The 18225-nt window shown below is 62.1% G+C and overlaps 2 protein-coding genes across 17 annotated transcripts in view; one reads left to right on the top strand and one right to left on the bottom strand.

Moving 5' to 3' along the window:
• Window positions 1-3896, top strand: part of TMEM94 (transmembrane protein 94) — a 34116-nt gene extending 30220 nt beyond the window's left edge. For all 13 annotated transcript variants that reach the window (XM_058705539.1, XM_058705537.1, XM_058705532.1 and 10 more), the window contains 9 exons: window positions 162-351; window positions 577-654; window positions 944-1029; window positions 1291-1372; window positions 1616-1764; window positions 1863-1957; window positions 2066-2159; window positions 2342-2512; window positions 2679-3896. In XM_058705539.1, coding sequence (XP_058561522.1) covers window positions 162-351; window positions 577-654; window positions 944-1029; window positions 1291-1372; window positions 1616-1764; window positions 1863-1957; window positions 2066-2159; window positions 2342-2512; window positions 2679-2751 — 1018 coding nt within the window. In that variant the 3' untranslated portion in view covers window positions 2752-3896. The remainder of the gene's footprint in view (window positions 1-161; window positions 352-576; window positions 655-943; window positions 1030-1290; window positions 1373-1615; window positions 1765-1862; window positions 1958-2065; window positions 2160-2341; window positions 2513-2678) is intronic.
• Window positions 3706-17302, bottom strand: CASKIN2 (CASK interacting protein 2). Of its 4 annotated transcripts, none has more exons than XM_058705540.1 (20): window positions 17173-17302; window positions 15481-16023; window positions 11295-11346; window positions 10666-10763; window positions 10122-10267; window positions 9927-10022; window positions 9710-9840; window positions 9424-9532; window positions 9022-9130; window positions 8683-8777; window positions 8234-8495; window positions 7993-8114; window positions 7841-7901; window positions 7672-7763; window positions 7350-7460; window positions 7170-7271; window positions 6919-7057; window positions 5279-6754; window positions 4967-5189; window positions 3706-4541 (listed from the first exon to the last, which is right to left on the bottom strand). In XM_058705540.1, exons 2-20 carry the CDS (start codon window positions 15572-15574, stop codon window positions 4451-4453), a joined length of 3609 nt encoding a protein of 1202 aa, XP_058561523.1. In that variant the 5' UTR covers window positions 15575-16023; window positions 17173-17302; the 3' UTR covers window positions 3706-4450. The 4 variants fall into 4 exon arrangements, with proteins under 4 accessions (XP_058561523.1, XP_058561524.1, XP_058561525.1 ...); XM_058705541.1 differs by having other exon boundaries at window positions 15481-15594; window positions 17173-17300; XM_058705542.1 differs by lacking the exons at window positions 15481-16023; window positions 17173-17302 and adding an exon at window positions 11451-11579.
• Between the last annotated feature and the right edge of the window lie 923 nt (window positions 17303-18225).

Here is an 18225-nt window from a genome sequence, read left to right as displayed (position 1 = left end):
GGCTGGGGCATGTTCCACGGCTGATCTTGCCCTAATTGGGACCGAGGGACCTGGACATGGTGGAAAGAGAGGGAGCAGGTGCTTGCCTAGTCCTATGGGCGATGGGATGGGGTCTTTGCGGAGTGTCGCTGAGGGGTATGCTTTCCCCCTGCGCCGAGCAGCATCGCCCTGGATCCCCTGTACCCATCCCGCTGCTCCTGGGAGACCTTTGGCTACGCCACCAGCACCAGCATGGCCCAGGCCTCGGATGGCCTTTCTCCCCTGCAGCTCTCGGGGCAGCTCAACAGCCTGCCCTGCTCCCTGACATTTCGCCAAGAAGAGACCATCAGCATCATCCGTCTCATTGAGCAGGTGGGGGCTCGGGAAGGCGGTGGGACGTGGGGCCTGCATGGGGTGGGGAATAGTGACACAGGCTCCACCTGGGCTCCCTGGGGCAGATGTACCTGCAAGAGAGCCTTTCCCGGGCACTGTTATTTGCCTCCACCCTTTCCTAGCAGGAGCATCTGGGGCATCTGGCTCTTGGCTGAGATCTGTCAGCTGTAGGCCTGGCCACAATCTGTCCCTCCCGGTCCCTAGGCTCGGCACGCCACCTATGGCATTCGCAAGTGCTTCCTCTTCCTGCTGCAATGCCAGCTGACTCTCGTGGTCATCCAGGTGAGGTGGGGCCGGCACAGGCATTGCCCCTCCCCCGCCCGCTTCCCCTGCCCAGGGCCAGTTGAGTCTGAGGTGGCAGTTCCGGGGGACGCGGCACAGCCTAGGGGCCCCCGAGCCTCTGTGAAACCCCTGGGCTTTCGGTAATGATCCCATCAGCAGAATAGTGGGGCCCCTGTGGCCCCGGCTCCCCTGGGCACCTCTCTGGGCACAGGGCCAGGCGGTCCTGGGGCTCCAGGCATCACACTGTTCGCTAGAATCTAATCATGCTTCCTGGGCTCTCCTGGTCCAGTTCCTGTCTTGTCTGGTTCAGCTGCCACCGCTGCTGAGTACCACTGACATCCTGTGGCTGTCCTGCTTTTGCTACCCTCTGCTCAGGTGAGAGTCATTCTGCCCCTCCGTGCCCAGGCAGGCAGGGTTGGGATATCCCCGAGCAGCCCCAGGAGCCCGGGTTCCGTGAGACCCGCTTAGTGCTCACGTCTCCTGGTGCAGAGGGCACTGGGGGGCTCTCTCTCCTTCGTCTTATCCCATCTGCTCAGGCCTCCCCTCGCGTCCCAAAACTCCCGAAAGGCTACCCATGTGGGAATCGGGGGACAGAAGGCCACAGTCGCCACGCTTCACCAAGTCCCTGCTTTTCAGCATCTCTCTGCTGGGAAAGCCCCCGCATAGCTCCGTCATGTCTATGGCCACGGGGAAGAACCTTCAGTCCATTCCTAGGAAGGTGAGCAACGTGGAGCCCTGTGAGCCTGGGCCTTTCCTGAGGGACGGGTGCGTGGAGGGGACGGGGCCTCGGGGGAGAGGTAGGGGCCTCCATCAGGACTTCCGCCAACCGCAGGGGAGGTGGCGGTGTGGAGCCGGGAAGCGTCCTCCGCGCCTGGGCCTGCCCGTGTCCTGGAGGGCCCGCCGCGCCTGGTGCCGGAGGGGCCGCTGCCGTGGGGGTGACCGGCCTCCCTCTTCTCTGCAGACCCAGCACTACTTCCTGCTCTGCTTCTCGCTCAAATTCAGCCTCACCGTCAGCTCGTGCCTCATCTGCTTTGGCTTCACGCTGCAGAGCTTCTGTGACAGCTCCCGGGCCCGCAACCTCACCAACTGCTCCTCCATCATGCTGGGCAGGTGCGTCCTGAACCCACCCCCCCCTCGCCCGCCCCCTGGGCCCCGTGCGCACTTTCCCGGGGCCCAGAGGGGGCTGAGTCCACCCCTTGCTTTGGCAGTCATGCCGACACAGCTCCAGCCTGGTTTGACGACTTTGCCAACGGGCTGCTGACGGCCCAGAAGCTCACGGCGGCCCTGACCGTCCTGCACACGGGTGAGAGGCTCCCAGGGAGGGGGCCGGTGGCGGCCGGTGGGGCACCCCGGGGGCAAGGCCTCGGCCGGTGGGAAGTCTAACACCGCCCGCTGGCCCTGTTTTCCCCAGTCTTCATTTCTATCACCCACGTGCATCGCACCAAGCCCCTGTGGAGAAAGAGCCCCTTGACAAACCTCTGGTGGGCCGTGACGGTGCCCGTGGTGTGAGTATCTCCGGGCGGAGGTGGGGGAGGGGCAGGGGACTTTGGCAGAGACTAGGGGGCTCGAAGGCAGGAGTTGAGCCAGAGGTTGAGTGCTGTCCCCCTTGAGCTACTCGTACTGGGAAAAGCAGGGCAGGAGGCAAGAAGAGGCAGGTTCACGCAGGGCTGTCACTTCCCCCCTGCAGCCTGCTGGGGCAGGTGGGCCAGACGGCAGTGGACCTACAGCTGTGGACGCACAGGGACAGCCGTGTCCACTTTGGCCTGGAGGACGTGCCTCTGCTGACATGGCTCCTGGGCTGCCTCTCCCTGGTCCTTGTGGTGGTCACCAACGAGATCGTGAAGCTGCATGAGATTCGGTGAGCTGCCAACTGGGCACTCCCTCCAGGGTCAGGCGCGTTCCCCAAGCCTGTCACCTCCCGGGCACTTGCCCGCTGCCTGGACTTCCATCCTTCTCTGGGGTCCTACCCTGTTCCCGGTCTGGGGTTCTGCTCTAACCTGTGCTTTAATCTCCTGCCCCACCAGGGTCCGGGTTCGCTACCAGAAGCGACAGAAACTGCAGTTCGAAACGAAGCTGGGCATGAACTCCCCCTTCTGAGCCATCGGCCACAGTGCCCATAGTTGCCCTGGTCCTGGGGCTAAAGCCAGACCAGTTTCTGAGTCTGGGGAGTTGGTATCGCGAAGGTTTCAGGGTTTCCTCTTGCGCCCCATGGCACTGGAGGCCCAGCTCTGTGTCAGACCCAGCTGTCATCCTGCCCCCTCCCCGGGGCTTAACCGTGGAGGAGCTGGTGAGCCGTGGCCTCGGCATCAGGCCAGTCTGGTCTTGAATGTATGACCTAGTGCACTTAGTAGAGGGGCCCTTAGCCCCCTCCACCTGTGGGCTGCCCCCCTCTTTAGGGGCTCTTAACCCAGGGCCCTCTGCTCTGGGGTCTCCGGGCCGAGCCGTGAACTGTGGGGCCAGGACCTCAGTGGTAGCAGCCGTGGGAGGTCCAGACAGGCCACTGTCGAAGGCAGCGGTGGTGGTGTATCCTCCCTGCACCCCAGCCTGTCTTCCTGGGGCAGGAGCCTGGACGTGGTTGAGTGTTTCCCCTCCCTCCTTCTACGGGGGAGCCTCACGCTCAGACCTGAAGATGAAGAGCCCGCCCCCCGCCCCGCCCCCGCCTGGCCCTGGCCCCTCTTCCTGTGCTGCCTTCAAGCTGGCCTCGAGCGTCAGTCTTGGGGATGTGACCCAGGGCTCCTTTTAGCCCCCTGCCGTAGTTCTCGTGTGAGAATGTTTTTACTGGTGTATATTTTTTACTGGAAATGAGCCTTTTAGGAATGAATGTAGACTGGTTTGTATTAAAACTTGTAAATTGCCTAAGAAAAATCTGTGGCTGGTCCATGAGGCAGCCACTAAGGGGCCCGCCCAAGACTTTGGCTGGTGAGGGAGCCCCGAAAGCGAGGGGAGGGCCCGAGCCTTCCTCCTTCCACACTGGCAAGAGCCCTCAGGTCTGGCTCAGGTGAGAACCCTGGGCTCGGAGGTCCACGGCACAGATCCAAACACACAGCCCGATCACGTGGAATGACACTTTCATTGGTGTTAGTTGGGAGAAGAGGTTAATGGTTACAGAGCCGGGGCCTGGGCCAACCAGATCAGGCTTCCGGCCCCGAGGTGGGCAGTGGGCACTCTTGCTGTGGTTCGAAGCCCCTTCCCTTGTGTCCTCTCAGGTGGTTATAGATAGAATAAATTCCATTTAAAATATATGCATTTCTCTCTGCTTAAAAAATAACATTTACAGTTGAAAAAGTTTGGACTTTGGGCATCTGTCAATCCCACTGCCCCCATGCCCGCCAGCTTTTCCTCACTGAGGGCAGGCAGCAGCAGGAGCAGGGGCTGGCCTGGGCACCGCCACCGCCGCTGACAGCAAGCCCCTGGCTGCCTATTTCCATGTCCTGTGTATACCTGTGGGAACTGGGTCAGACACACAGCTTTCTCCAGCCTTTTAGAGTGCCAGGACAGCACGGCACAGCAGGCGTCAGTAGGTCCTCGGCACAGACACTTGAGACACTGGAGGTGGTAGGAGGGCGGAGGAAGCTCTTACCAGGGTCCCTGTCCACGGGGGCAGGGCTGTCTGGCCAGATGACACAGCGGGAGGGAGCCCTGCTGACATGTGAGGTTCTGACAGGTCCCCTCAGCCTGTCATGAAGACCGCCCCCTAGAGCTGCAGTGCTGAAGGTCGCTGGCTTGGAGCAGCAGGGGGGACCCTGCTGGGGGCAAAGGCAACAGACGCTGCACCACTGACGGCTGCCAGAAAGTCTCAATCAAGCATGGCATCCAGCTGGTCAGCCAGGGCATCAAACATGGTGCTGATGTCATCCAGAATGTGCTTGGTGGAGGTGCCGGGAGGGCTGCAGCGGGGGAAGAACTGGGTCAGATCAGAATGCACCCTGCTGGCCCTGGGCGGGCAAGGGGCTGTTCCTGAACACCTGGCTGGTGCCAAGCACTTTGTGTGCCCCTTGCTTCTCCCAGCCTGCTGAGGCAGCAGGCGCTAGTGTCCATTAAGTGAGAGCTCCGGGGCCCAGGAGGAAGTGCTGTGCTCAAGCTCGCGTGCCTCTAAGCGATGGCCCCCAGGATTCCCCCCAGGTCACATCTGGGGAACTTAAGAACCAGGGCTCTTCCTGTTTTAATAGGGGTCGCCTGGGCCTAAGGATCTGTCTGGGACCACGCCCCCTCCCACATTCCCAGGACCCCGGGGAAGAGGATTCAGGGGGAGCTGTTCCTTCCCTGCAGCCTTCTCTCCCTCCCTGCCCACCGGGCACCCAGCACCCCTCACCCTTCTCGTTCCTCTGTGCCAATGCTCTTCTCTGCGGCCCTTAATGCAGCCGCCAGGGATGAGCTGGTCTGTTCCAGTCTCTGCTGGGCCCGGCCAGAGCCCACGACTCCAGTGCTCTCTGGCCTTGGAGGGGGCACGGGGCGGGGGCCAAGCCGAGGAGCCAGCTTAGGACCAGAAAATGCCAGCTGGGTGCAGGCCACAGACACAGGCTTGGGGGCTGTTCCTGCAGAGACAAAAAGGTTGGCCGTGACTTGGCTGGGCTTGACACAACCCTTGCGAACACTGCCTCCTCCCGCAGACCCTGCCTCGTACCTGCACCCGGCACCTTGATGAGGGCAGCGGGGGAAGCTGGGGGCTCGGTCTCCCCATGCCGCCAACTGCCCGCCGAGTTCTCCAGAGCAGGCCCAGAGCAGGGGGGAGCAGGGGGCTGGGCTGGGGAGCCGGAAGAAAGAGGGGCTGGAGCTCCCTGAGTTGGAAGGCTGCTAGGGTCAGGCCGGGGAGGGCTGGGAGAAGCTGAGGAGGGGGCCTCGCCAGGGGTCTGGGAGGGCAGGGGGGCAGCGGGGCTGGGCGTGGCACTGGCCACTCCGAAGGCCAGAAGTGCCGTCTGCAGCGGCTCTCTCTCCCGGCATTTGGGCCTCCGCTTAACAGTGTCTGATTCTGTGAGGTTGAAATCGAGGCCAGCGGGCACAGGCGTCTCCCGGGGTGGGGGGCCAGCTGGCTTCGGCCGCTGTTTGATAGTCAGGTTCCCCTCCTCGGCAAACGGGAGCCCTTCTCCTGAGCTGCCCCGAGATGGGGGCGTCCCCTCAGGTCCTGGCTCCTCCTCCTCTGTGTCCGACACGGGGCCAGCTGGGGCAAGTGGGCCGGGGGGCTCTGATGGGCCAGTTGGTTCACTTAGTGTTCGCCTTCGGGGCACAGAGGCCCCCTCCTTGGGCCCCGGGCTTCCGTCTAGTGGAGGCGGCTCCGTGGTGGGGCCAGAGACAGAGCTGAGGCGTTTAGGGGGTGGGGGTGGGGGGCCTTTGCGTCGGGCACGAAGGGCAAAGGACTGGCTGCGGGGGGCCCCTCGAGCTGGAGTCGGGCTAGGGCTGGTCCGAGCTAGGGCACTGCGTCCCGGTCGCCGAGTGAGGGTGGCGTAGCTCCCCAAGGCACTGCCCACTGGCCCTTCAGCCTCTCCCTCTGCTTCCCCCTCGGTGGGGCCGGGGCGGCTTAGGCTATGGGACCGGCGCTTGGGCCGAGGTGGGTCTGGAGGAGTGGCGGGGGGACCAGCCAAGTAGGAGAAGGCACGAGGTGCACCAGGAGGTGGCCCCGGGGCTGGGCTGGAGGGTGGGCCCTGGGGATACATAAAAACATAAGGCGGGGGGCCTTGACCAGGAAGTGGGGAACAAAGCTTCGGGGGCCGCTCTGTGCCCTCTGGAAGGTTCCTCTCCTGTGGGGTGCTCGGGTCTCCACCACTGGGCTGGGGGGCCGGCTGTTCCTGGGAGTGACCGGACCCTCGTGAGCGTGCTCCAATGCTCTCCTGGCTGGGAGAGCGGGCAGGGGGCAGGGGGAGGGGCTCGGGGCCACCCCCAGCCATGGCTGCCTGTAGCTCTGGGCTCAGCTCACTGCCCTGAAAGGTGAGGAGGCGTGGGCCAGCTGCAGCCGGACCGTCCCCATTCTCCAGCCCCTCAATGGCCATCAGCTCCGGGCCTCTGGCTAGACGGCGGCCACCTTCAGCTGGGGCCTCCCCCTGCAGTAGGCCCCGCCGAAGCTCGGCCAGCCGTTTCACTCCCAGCATAAGCTTCTTCTGATGACCTGAGAGGGGACGGGTAGAGGCAACAGGGTTAGTGGGGGCTACAAAGGGTCACCTTGGTCCCCCTGGGATCCCCTTCTCCCTTCTGGGCCTGACCCCTGAAATGTTTTAGAGACCCTGGGAGGCACGTGGGGGCCCGGCCACAAGGCCCCAGGGCAGTCCTCACCGAGCTTGTTGACCCCGATCTCTTGCAGCTCCTCCCAGGTGAGGTCGGCCACCAGCCCCATGGAGTCGTAGCCACTGCTCACCAGCTGCTTGTGGTACTGCGGCAGCCCCAGCGCGCACAGCCACTCCAGCAGGTCCGCCTAGAAAAGGACCCCAGTGGAGCCGGGTCCCCAGCCAGCCTCAGCCCCCAAGCCAGGAAGGGCCCACACAGCCATGGCTGAAGGTGGGTGCCGGCACCAGCCACCTGCTTACCGGGATGTAGTTGGGCAGCCACTCGGCGATGCTGAGCTGAGCAATCTCCGAGGCGATCTTCTTCCTGTGCCCAGGCTTGGTGACCCCGATGGCCGTCAGGTCCTGCCACACAGACTCGTGCCGTTAGGCCCCCTCCGGTACCCACTGGGCCCTCTGCTGCCTTCCTGCTGTGGCACCTACCTCAGGCGTCATACGGCTGATGGTTGGCACGTCGTAGCCAGCCTGCAGGAAGTGGGCGGTGTAGCCTTCCAGCTGGAACTCACTCAGCCAGTTATGAATGGCCTGCGCATCCTGTGGCGTGCGGGCAGAGAGTGAAGTTAACAGAGCGGGGTCTATGGAGGAAGAGCCGAGGCTGGGGCCCAGCCATCAACCCCAGCCTCCCCTCGGGGCCCGGCCAGAGCAGGGACTTGAGTCCATACTGAGGCCCATCCCACGCCGGGCCCACAGCCCACTTCTCATGCAGGGGTGGTGGTGGTGGTGGGGGGGGGTGGGGGTGTCACACCTTCCCCTCCAGCAGCTGCTCCGGCCTCACGTCCTGGGTGAAAAGCTGTTCCCCAGAGTGGTAGTTGACCAGAGGGCGGTGGCTCAGGTTGTCTTCAAGAGGGAAAGAAATGGAATCAGGGGTGGCAGGATGGAGGAGTGCCCGCCCGGGTACCATGTACCCTTCCTACCTGCCAGGGACGGGGGGTGCAGTCCTGGCAACACCTGGTCCTCTCCGGGGGAAGGCAGTGGCTAGAGACAGGACAGGAGCTACTCAGCACGTCGGGGAGCTGACAGCAGGGCGGAGGGCTCTGTCCTAGCCCCAAAGCCCCCTCCCTCCTACCTGAGCATTCTCAATAAGAAGGCCGGTGCCATGGCCGTTGGTGCCCTCGGAACTCTGCCCGCTGCCGGCACTGCGGATGCTGCCCACGCTGCCCTCGCTGCCCACGCTATTCCTGTCACCTGCTGCAGGGGCACAGGCAAAGGGGTTAGAGCCCCAGTTGGCCTCACCAACAGCTGACTGGCAGCTTGCCAAGACCAGACACCCACTCCAGTGCCCAGCATTGCCCTCTGGGAGGATGTACCTGGGCTATCTGGGCTGAGGCCCACCCGAGGGAGCTGGCCATAGGTCAGAGAGTGCAGGGGGTCATCGGCAGGGGGCTGCTGTGTCCGAGAGAAGCCTGGGCGGAGGGGGGTGGGCACCGATGGGAGGCGGGGCGCGAGGATGCCCACTCGCTTGCTGACCACCTCCACGATGCCTGGGGGGAAGTAGCCCACACGGTCCGTGCCCCTCTGGCTCTCATGGATGTGGCCCTTCCAGCGGCCGTCGGGATGTTGCTCAAGCACCTGAGGCAGATGGGGCATGGGGGGGTGATGGCATCGATCACTTCCTGCACCAAGCAAAGGCAGGCAGCCAGCCCTATAGCCATGGTCCAGCTTTTCCTTTCCCCGCAAGGAGCTGATGCCCAAGTGCACCCACAGTTCTGCCCTTCCTGCCAGCATCCGGCCCAATCCACCTGTACCGGGGCCTCACCGTGATGACATCCCCTGCCCGGACATTGAGAGCAGTGGGATCGTGGAGGTTCCAGAAGTCCTTGAGTGCTCGGACCTTCAGGATCCCCGAGGCCTCTGAGAGAAGATACAGGGCTGGCATCATCTGAGGGTCCTTAGGGTGTCTTCCCACCCCTCCTGTCCCTTTCACGACCCTCCCCCAGGTTCCCGCTACAGCAGTCCCCTGACCAGCCCTAGGTTTGGGGGTGTGGCATCTTGCTCCTGGGACATTGGTCCTGCTCCACTTCCTCGTACCCACTGGAGTGGCTCTGGCCACCCCCTCCCCCAACCCTGGGCTGGGTCTCCCCTCACACACACTCACCACGCAGCAGCTGCTTGATTTCTCGGCTGGCCTGGGAGGTGGTGAACTGATTCACAATGTCCAGTGCCGTCTGGTTATACGTGTTCCGAATGTTCACATCCACCCCGCCCTGGGTGCACAGTGTGAGCACACACTAAGAGCTTCACTGACCACTTCCCCCAGTCCTCGTGACTACCCAGGAGGCGAACGGTACCCACTACTTTCGAATTTTACAGACGAAGAAATGGAAGCTCAGAGATAGGATCAAGGACGAACTCAAGGTCATTCAGCTAGTGACGGGCAGAAGTGGGGCTTGAACCAGGTCTGTCTGCTTTCCAGTCACAAGGCCACTGCTTACCCAAACACCACCTTGTGGGTGGAGACCCCCTCCCGCGTGCGGGCTGCCTGGGTGCCCACACTTACCTCCAGGAGCAGCCGGACTACCTCGGTCTTGCCATACAGCGCAGCCTCGTGGAGTGCGGTGCCTGTCTTGGTCTGGCGGTTGATCTCGATCCCAGCTCTCAGGAGCTGCCTGTGGCGTAGGGAGGGTGGTGAGTCACGGGGGTGGTGGGGGCGGGGGAGGAAGCAGACTGCCCCTGGCTGGGAGAGTGATCCAGAGCGAGAGTGAAGAGGGCGGCAGGGCACCGAGGGGACATCACCCATTCCACAGGAAAGGGATGAGGAAGTGGGGGTGGGGGGTGGTGGGTACCTGATGACCTCTCGGTGGCCGTTCTTGGCAGCCAAGTGCAGGGGCGTGGTGTAGTTGGGGTCACACGGGTCCTTGGCCTCACCCTCCAGCAGCGCCACACACAAGTGACTGTTCAGTAGTAGCTGGGCCACCTGCAGCAACCAGCACCCGGGTTGGGCTTCCTCCTGAGACCCCACAGATGCCCACGCCCTGGCACCCTAAGGGCTACAGGCCTCACCTTAAGTCGCCCAAACTCGCAAGCCAGATCCAGGGGCGTCTTCTTTGCCTTGTTGACCAGGCAAGGGTTGGACTGATGCTGGAGGAGCATTTCTGACTGGGGTGTAGGGAGCGGAGTGAGGCGTCGGGCCTGGCCAGCGCCCCCCACCCCCACGCCCCGGCCCCAGCGCCCCTGCAGGCAAACAGGCTCTCATACCACTTCATAGTGTCCGTACTGGGCAGCTAGATGCAGCGGGATCTGCCCGTCCAGCGAGGCGGCGTTCACGGCCGCGGAGGCCCGCAGCAGCAGCCTCACGGGCTCCAGCCGGCCTTGCCAGGCTGCGTAGTGCAGTGGGCGCATGCCTGCAAGGAGGGAAGGCGGATCGGGGGAGGTCCTGGGATGTGGTGGGGTCAGGGGAGGGAACTGAGCAGACTGGAGAGCCACCCTAGCTGCAGGGGGAGACGGACCCAAGGGCGGGGATGCTGGTCTGGTCAGGGAAGTGTCTGGTTGCATGGGGCTGAAGTCAGAATCCCACCTTGCCCACCATGGGTGATTCCTCACGACAGGAAGGTAACCTCAGCCTCCTCATCTGGAGAATGGGGTGTTAGTACCACCCACGACCCCAGAAGGCTGTGAAGATTAAAGAGGTCAAGCATCTGCAGGCCAGAGAAGCTGTGCCAACACGCATTAGCATCGCTAGAGCGTAGCAGGAGCGAACTCTGAGCACAGGGTCTGGCTAGGGGACACACCGGGGTCTCACCATTGCTGTCTTTGATGTCAACGGTGGCCTGAGCCTCCAGTAGCAAGGCTATGAGCTCCAGGCTGCCCCCCAAGGCGGCATGATGGAGGGCAGAGAATCTGGTGTGGTGGGTGGGACACAGGGCAGGGGTGTTAGCAAGCGGTGCCCCACCCCCCAAATCCTGGTCTTCCACACCAGACTCATCCTGGAGGCTGGCAGGGATGAGTTACTTGCCCACTGTGCCCCCACTCCCCCACCCTGCCAGCCCTGCCGTGGGAGCGCAGAGCAGCGGGCTACAGCATGAAAGGGCTCAGTGTCTGGGCTGAGAGGCCTGTTTGTCTGGCCTCCCCCCCCAGCCAGCCCAGGGGAGGGGGCCGTGGGAGCAGGAGCCCGAGGGCTCCTACCCTCTGGGGAGAAAAAGGGGGCCTAGCAGGAATCTGACCCCGGAGGCCCCTCAGAGAGGCACCAGGGCTCCCTCCCCTCACTCAAGGATAGCTCCACAGGCAGGAGGGTGGGCAGGAACCAAAGCTCTCAGCAAACCCCATTCAAGGGCCAAGTTTGAGAGGGGAAGGGATTCTAGGGCCCAGGGCTTTCCCTTTACCCCTCCCCCACCCCCACAGCTCTCGAGGGGGACAGGGGCTCACACTCACCCATCAGCATCCTGGTAGTTGACGTTGAGTCTCTTCGTGGAGCCGAGGAGCTCTGGGGGATCAGAGCAGAAGGCATCAGGACACGTTAGAATGATCCGCCCTTACCTGCATCCTAACCAGCGCTCCCACCCCGCCCTGCTCCCTGATCCAGCTGACCTCTTGGTGTGCAAGAAAGCACCTGCCCCATGGCCCTTCTGTGATCCTGTCCCTGTGGTTCCCCACCCGGCCGGCCAGCCCATCAGCTTGAGGGCACCCAGTGCAGGGAGCTGCTGCAGCAGTGGCCTGGCTTCCCTGGGCCCCCAGCCCAGCTTGTTTATAGAGCCAAAGGGGGCGGGAAAGGGGGGGACTGGCATGCCGTGCCCTCAATGGACAGGCCCACGAATGCATGGTTAGCATTCCTGCCTGAAAGGGCCAAGGAGTGTCTCATTGTCCCACTGGGCCGAGGGGGGCTGCGAGAGAAAGGAGAGGGGCACTAGATGCTGGAGGGTTGCGGGGCAGATGCCAGGAGTGGGCCCAAGCCCGGGGACATCCCTGAGTGGAACGTGGTGAAGAAGGTGGCAACAGACAGAACGTGCGCTGTGCCCAGCTCTGCCACGTACCGGCTGTGAGATCCTGAGCAAGTCACTTAACCTGTCGGGCTCAGTCTCCTCATCTGTAAAATGGGCCAGTCACGGAACCGGCTCACCAGGGTTGTGAGGATAATGCCTGACCCTCGTCTGCACGCCAAAGATGGGAGCTGCTGCCCTTTAGGACTCCTTACACGTTAGCCATCGTGGCCCACATGCCGTCCTTCAGCAAAACTGCTACAGTCCCCCCACTGGCTCCTGTCAGGGAGATAACTGCTGATTCTGCACCCACAGGCTCCCCAGCAGAGATGTCCACGCCCCGGGCACAGGGCTCTCTACGGGGTGGTGGCCAGAGGAGCCAGGGGCACGGGCAGGCCGCTGGTTCATCCCTGTCAGGAATGGTGACAGGATTCAGGCAGGTGTGCTCCAGGCAGGGGCCAGGACACAGGAGGGGGCGGTCCTTGAGGGGGAAGGGGAATGTCTGTCACAGGCGGGCCCCTGCCTCCTGCTGGAACCCACCCTTGCTGGGAAGGAGGAGGCCTGGCTCAACCCAGGCTGGGCAGGGTGCCAAGCATGCTGGTCCAGGCCTGCCCTCCAGGCCCTGGTGGGCCCCTGAATACCCCAGCAAGACAGGGCTTCATTCCAACAGGGAGGGATCGACGCGATAGTGAGGAGCATGGGATGGGGAGAGAGGGGACCAGCTACGTTTAGGGCTGAGCCGAATTCAGCTAGGTACTATGCAGAAAAGGTAAATACAGAGCTGGGCAGTGACAGAAGGGGAGAAAGGGTGGGGCTGCTGGAAAGAAACATAGGCCTCCCAGCCTTCCTCGAGGCCCCTTGGAAAGCCCTTGTCACACAGAACCATTCAGGGCAATGGAAAGTAAAGGGGCTTTAGAAGCAGGAAGTGTGTGGTCCAAAGTCTCCCCCTTACTGGCTGCACGACCCTGGCCAGCCAGGGTACCTCTCCAAGCTTTGGTGAAGACAACGAGGTCAGCGGGGAGGACACACAAAAAGTCCCTCCACCTGCTGCCAGCCTGGAGAGTCCGGAATGGGGCAGCTCAGTGGTGAGATACAGCCCCTCCGGGGAGTGGCAGGACAATGTGACAGGAGGGACAGGAACAGGGGCAGGGGCAGGCTGGGTGGCTCTGTTCTTTCCAGAACAATGGCCGGAAAGGCGGTGGGGGAGAGGCTCAGAGTGACTGGGCTTGGGACCTTGGCTGGAGGGCGGAGGGTCCTGGTTCCTGGCAGTGGCTCCAGGCACTTCCCCTGCATCACAATCTTCTTCCCCGGCCTGGCTCTGGGGGTAGAAGGGTCACTCCTGATTTAGGCTCAGCCAGAGGATGTGAGCTCACTGGGCCACCCTCAGCCCACCCCATTTCCTCTGGCCAGAGAAGGAGACAGCTCAGAAAAGGGAGCAGGGGAGGGAGAGAGGGCAGGGGTGAGGCCAGGGCAGCTGCTCCTCTCTCCTCCCAGCCACCTGCTCCTTTAAGAGGACCTGGGAGGGCAGGGAATGCCAAACCACCAGTGACCAGATATCAAATGGAGGAGGCTGAGGGAGCACCTCTCTTTGGCCAGCCAGAAGGTTCTAGCCATCCACCAGAAGGATAAAGGGGAACCCTGGCACCTCCCTTTCCATCAGTTTCCTCTGCCTCACTGTGATATGGAGTAGGAGTTCCCAGCCTCCCTTCTGAGAACGGTTTTAGAGTCACCTGGAGACCGTTTTGATTTGCAGAGTCACAAGAGCTCTAGGATGATTCTAACTCTGAGGAAGAATAGGGAGTTGGCACTTTCAGAAAAACCACTAGGTAATTCTGACGGGCAGCTGAGTGCAGGAGCGAGGAGGGAGGACAGGGACCCTGATCTGCCACATAATGTCTGTGTGACCTTGGGCAAATCACTGAATCTCTCTGAGTGTCAGTTTCCTCATCTGTAAGGTAGATGTAGAAATACCCATCTCACAGGGAATTGAGGGATTATCACATCTCATAAACTGTGGGGTCTGCAAACATCACCTTGTGATCTCCTTTTTGCACCAGATTTCCTAGCTTCTCAGAGGACTGGGAGGGGAGGCTCAGTGCCAGGGCCTCACAAGGAGGCCCAGGACTCTGTCACTCTGTGGCCATGCCTACATTCTGTACAAGTCTCCTTGGGGGCTGAGAGAAGGGATCTCTTCCCCCATTGGCATTTTCCCTGGGGCGGGGCACCTTCCCAGGGCCTAGGAGTCTGGCTGTGAGGTTCCCGCCACCAGCCTCCAGACCCCACCCCCTTGCCCTCCCGAGGGCCTCACTTTGAGGCCCCAGAGCTGTGAGGCCAGCAGCAGCTCAACCAAGGCCCTACTGGGCAGGTCGCCAAAAACAACACAGAGGTGAGGGGAGGAGGGGGAGTGGTTCCCACTCTTGGGCCTCCAGGGCCCTCCCAGGACCTCCTTAGCACCTTCCTTCCATCTGCTCAACCTGCATCTACTACTTCCCCAGGGCACAGAGACCACTCGCTGCCAGCGCCCCCCACCCCAGCCACTATTCCCATCTCCCCATACCTTGGGTCTCCTGCCCTAGTGTGCAAGTGGGTGCACATACACGTGTACAACTCCCAGGCCCTTCAAATCCATCCTTCTGGCACCCCAAACTCCCAGGTGTGGGTGAGGATAATTATATGTCTTCACATAGTCTGGGGGGCCCCTTCCTGTGCTTGGGGCTATAGCCCCAGCACTCTGAAGGAACCTTCCCACACCCAGCCCCAGTCTGGTGGCAGGGGCTACCTCCTGCCCCTGCTGGTCTAGGAACACAGAACGAGTCCAGTGTCCTCCTGGGACTGCCCAGAGAGCTTGCCCTGAAGTCCAGAGGTCCACTCTCCTTGGAGGAGTGGGGTGGGGAGGGGTCTCACCACAGAGGTACCCAAGAGATGGGGCTCAGGTGTGGCCACCCATGCATAGAGCCCCTGTAACCCCGTCAAGACTAGAGACCCAGGCTTTGGAGAAACCTCTAGAAAGTTAGCTTTGGCCACACACACACCCCAGGGGATACAGACAGATAAGTCCAGGGGAAAGGGGCTTTAGCAAGAGCTGAGATAGTGGTGAACCTTGTTTTAAAGCAGTAGAGATCTCTTTTTAAAAGCTATCTTACAGGCATCCCCACTATGCTGACATAAATGCAGAGATGCAGTTGCTGAATTGGGGGATGGGGCTGAAGCTCTAGCTATTCAGTCTTTCCCAACCCACTGCCAGAAATCTCGTGGCTCCTCTTCAGAAAAACCACCTGCTAAAGGCAACTCCATGAGGGCAGGAATTTTGGTCTGTTTCATACACTGCTGCAGCCCGGTGTGCCTAGAACAGAGCCTAGCACACTGTAGGCACTCAAAAAACCCTTGAATGAATGTATTTCAACCCTTTTACTTTACAGGTGAGAAAACTGAGGCCCAGAGAAGTTAAGTGATTTGCCTAAGGTTACACAGCAAGGGGTGACTCAACTTCCTCTCTGGCTCTCTCACAGAGGCATTCCTTATACAGAATAAGACGGTCCTCCTCCTCAAGTCCCCAGATCACAGTGATCCCCAAGCCTCTCTCTGAGCACACAGGGGAGGGTCTCAGCTAGACAGTCACCCCCCCACCCCCAAGCACTCACTTGTTTTTGCAGCCTTGACTTTAGCCACCAGTTTCTGCACACCAGTCACATCTCCATTCTTGACAGCGAGGATCAGGTCCTGTTCACGACCCATTCTGGTCCCTGGGCTGGGATCTGGGATCAGGAGTCCGGGGCAGAGGCAGGAAAACTTTAGGTCTAAGCCAAGGTCTCAGGGTACCATGCTTTGGCCCTTTGGAGGGCCAGGTGTCCTGGGGGAGTGTGTCTGGTGTCCCAGGCAGTGGGCTTCTTGTTAGGCACTGATGGGTACTCCCTCAAGGTGTTTCGTGAGCTGCCACCACAAGCAGGAAAACCGATCTCTGAGGGGGTGGAGGCTGCGTGGAAATCTGGACAGATATCTGCTTGCAGCGTCTGACGGCCCAGGGATGGGCTGGGGCTGGGCACGCCGATCTTCCCAGTGTGGCTCAGGAGCACCGGCGCCCACCCAGAGAGCAGCCAGCATTCCCTCGGGCCTCGGGCAGCAGCAGTGGACAAATCTCAAGGGTCTGGAAAAGGTGCAGTGCCTCTGCTGAAGGCGGGCCAGGCCTGCAACGGTCCCAGAAGTGGGGCTCAGAAGAAGAGGAAGACAGGGCTTCCAGGGAGCCCCCCAAGCCCCCCTAGCTGCCCTTTTGAGTCAAGGAAGGGCCAAGCCACTCAAAGCGGGGAGACAGCTGCCAGGCATGAGAGCAGTATTTGGGGGAAGGAGGTGACTTTCTGGGAGGGGGAGGCTGAGTCACTGAGGCCCCAGGGCACCTGGCAGCACCTCAACCTGGGGGCAGGAGGGGCCCTGGCAGCACGACACACTCGGGCAGGCTGGGCCAGCAGCCTGTTCTCCACAGCCTGGGGCTCTGACACCCACAGACAACTGGTGGGCCAGGAGGTGGAGCCTGGAAGGGTCAGGCACAGGCAGGCGTGCAGGGGTCACTCCCTGTGGAAGGTGCCTGCCCCCAGACTCCTCCCAACCGAAGCTTTACAATAATAGCTGGATGCCCTAGCCCCAGGCTCTTTATGAATTCAAAGGGTGGGGTGGAGAGCTTATAGCTCCCCATTTCTGGCCGGGGTCGGCCTGCTGGACAGGGAGGCTTTACAGCACCTGTTGCTGACCCATCCTCAACCCTCGCACGGGATGAGGAAGCAGCTGGGCAGAGAACAGAGACAAGAGCTGGGGTACTGTTTGCAAATGGGGCTGCCTGGCCCCCCAAGCCTGAACCTGAGGCCCGGAGCTCTGAATTCGCTGCAGAAAAGCTTACGTCAGTTTTCGGTGGCCAGGAATTTGTTGCCCAAGTCCTGTGGCATGAGACCCGCGCAGGCCTGGGGCCCTAGCTGGGGTCTTCTTACTCCCAGAACGTCCCAAGCCCAACCCAGATGGCACTCCTGCTCTTGCCCGCAGCCGACATGGGAGGAGGGCGCCCCTGGTAGAGCTTGGGGTCGGGCTGGCTCCCCCGCCCCCCGGAATGCCAGTTCAGCGCCGCGCAACCCCCCAACCCAGCCCAAGCCAGGCCGACCCGGGGAACAAAGCGGCGGGAGCGACCGGGAGAGCCAAGCGCCGAAGGGATTGATGCATGAGGACGCAACACGGGCGCGAGGAGAACGGAAGGAGCAGAGAGACGAAGGCGCCCGCCGATCGCGAAAGAAAAGTTAGTTTGTGCCCGCCCTCAAAGGTGCTGACCACCAGCGCAGGCCCCGCAGTCTCACCTCTCCCAGCTGCCCCGCCGGGGGTCCGGCTGGCCTGGCTCAGTCCCTGGCACTCTGGACCGTGGCTCCCACTGCCCCCCTTAGCCCCTTTCTCCTTCTCCTCCTTTTCCAAGGCCGGCTCGGCGCCTCCCGCAGGAAATCCCGCCCCTCCCCCCTCCCTCCCGCCGGATCGGGAGCAGAGGGACCGTCCCGGCCGCGCAGTCGGACTGTCAGTCAGAGCCTGCGGCCCCGCCCCCATCCGTGCCCCGCCCCGCCCCCAATAGCTTTCGTCCGCCCTGGGCACGCTGGCCCGGTCAGCGCATGCGCCCAGGTGAACGGGCCGGGGAGGGGTGAGAATGCGCGCCGCGGTGTCCCTGGTGCGGAGCCGCTGCCACCTGGGGCCCTAGAGTTCAGACCTAAGGGCGAGATGCCCTGCTTATGACTGGGTGGCAGAGAAGACGTTATGTGAAGGGGTCTAGAAACCGAGATGTGGGGACCCCACTTGGGAAGCCCCCTTCCTTTTCGCCCTTCGCCCCTACTGGGACTCCCACGGTGACCTCCGCCCACGGCCAGAGTCGCCGACTCAAAGTCGCTGGTTAGAGCAATGGTGCCACCTAGCGGACCATGTCGGAGAGGCCCACGGTGGCTGTTGCAGGGACCCCAGCCTCCAGGAGGTGCTAATGACGGGCCGGAGTGGCGCTTCAGCACCATCGTGGGCCGGACAGCTCCTCCCGCCCCCGGCCCTGGAAACCCGGCTTCTGAGCCCCTCGGAAGGGACCCAATGGTAGACCGAGAAGGAACTCCGAACCTACCCAGACCGCATCTGACAGCCCACGATGGCCAGTCTACGAGGCTGGAATGCGAGAACCCACAACTCTCCCTTCTCTAAATCCTCCTTTCTTCCCTCCTTGTCCAGCCTGAGTGGTGGAGACTAAGCGTCCCAGGGCTAAGGAGGGGAAGATCACTCATTTATCCATACTACACTCTCAGACGCCGGGGTCCTCAATTTTTACTAGAGAGGAGCCCAGGGCAGGGCTGGGGAGGAGAGGAGCTCCTACAAATCCAGAAACCTGC

The sequence above is a fragment of the Neofelis nebulosa genome, chromosome 16, assembly GCF_028018385.1.
Source record: "Neofelis nebulosa isolate mNeoNeb1 chromosome 16, mNeoNeb1.pri, whole genome shotgun sequence".
Classification (NCBI taxonomy): Eukaryota; Metazoa; Chordata; class Mammalia; order Carnivora; family Felidae; genus Neofelis; species Neofelis nebulosa.
Note: the sequence above shows the minus strand (reverse complement) of the source record. Positions and strands in the feature narration are given on the sequence as shown.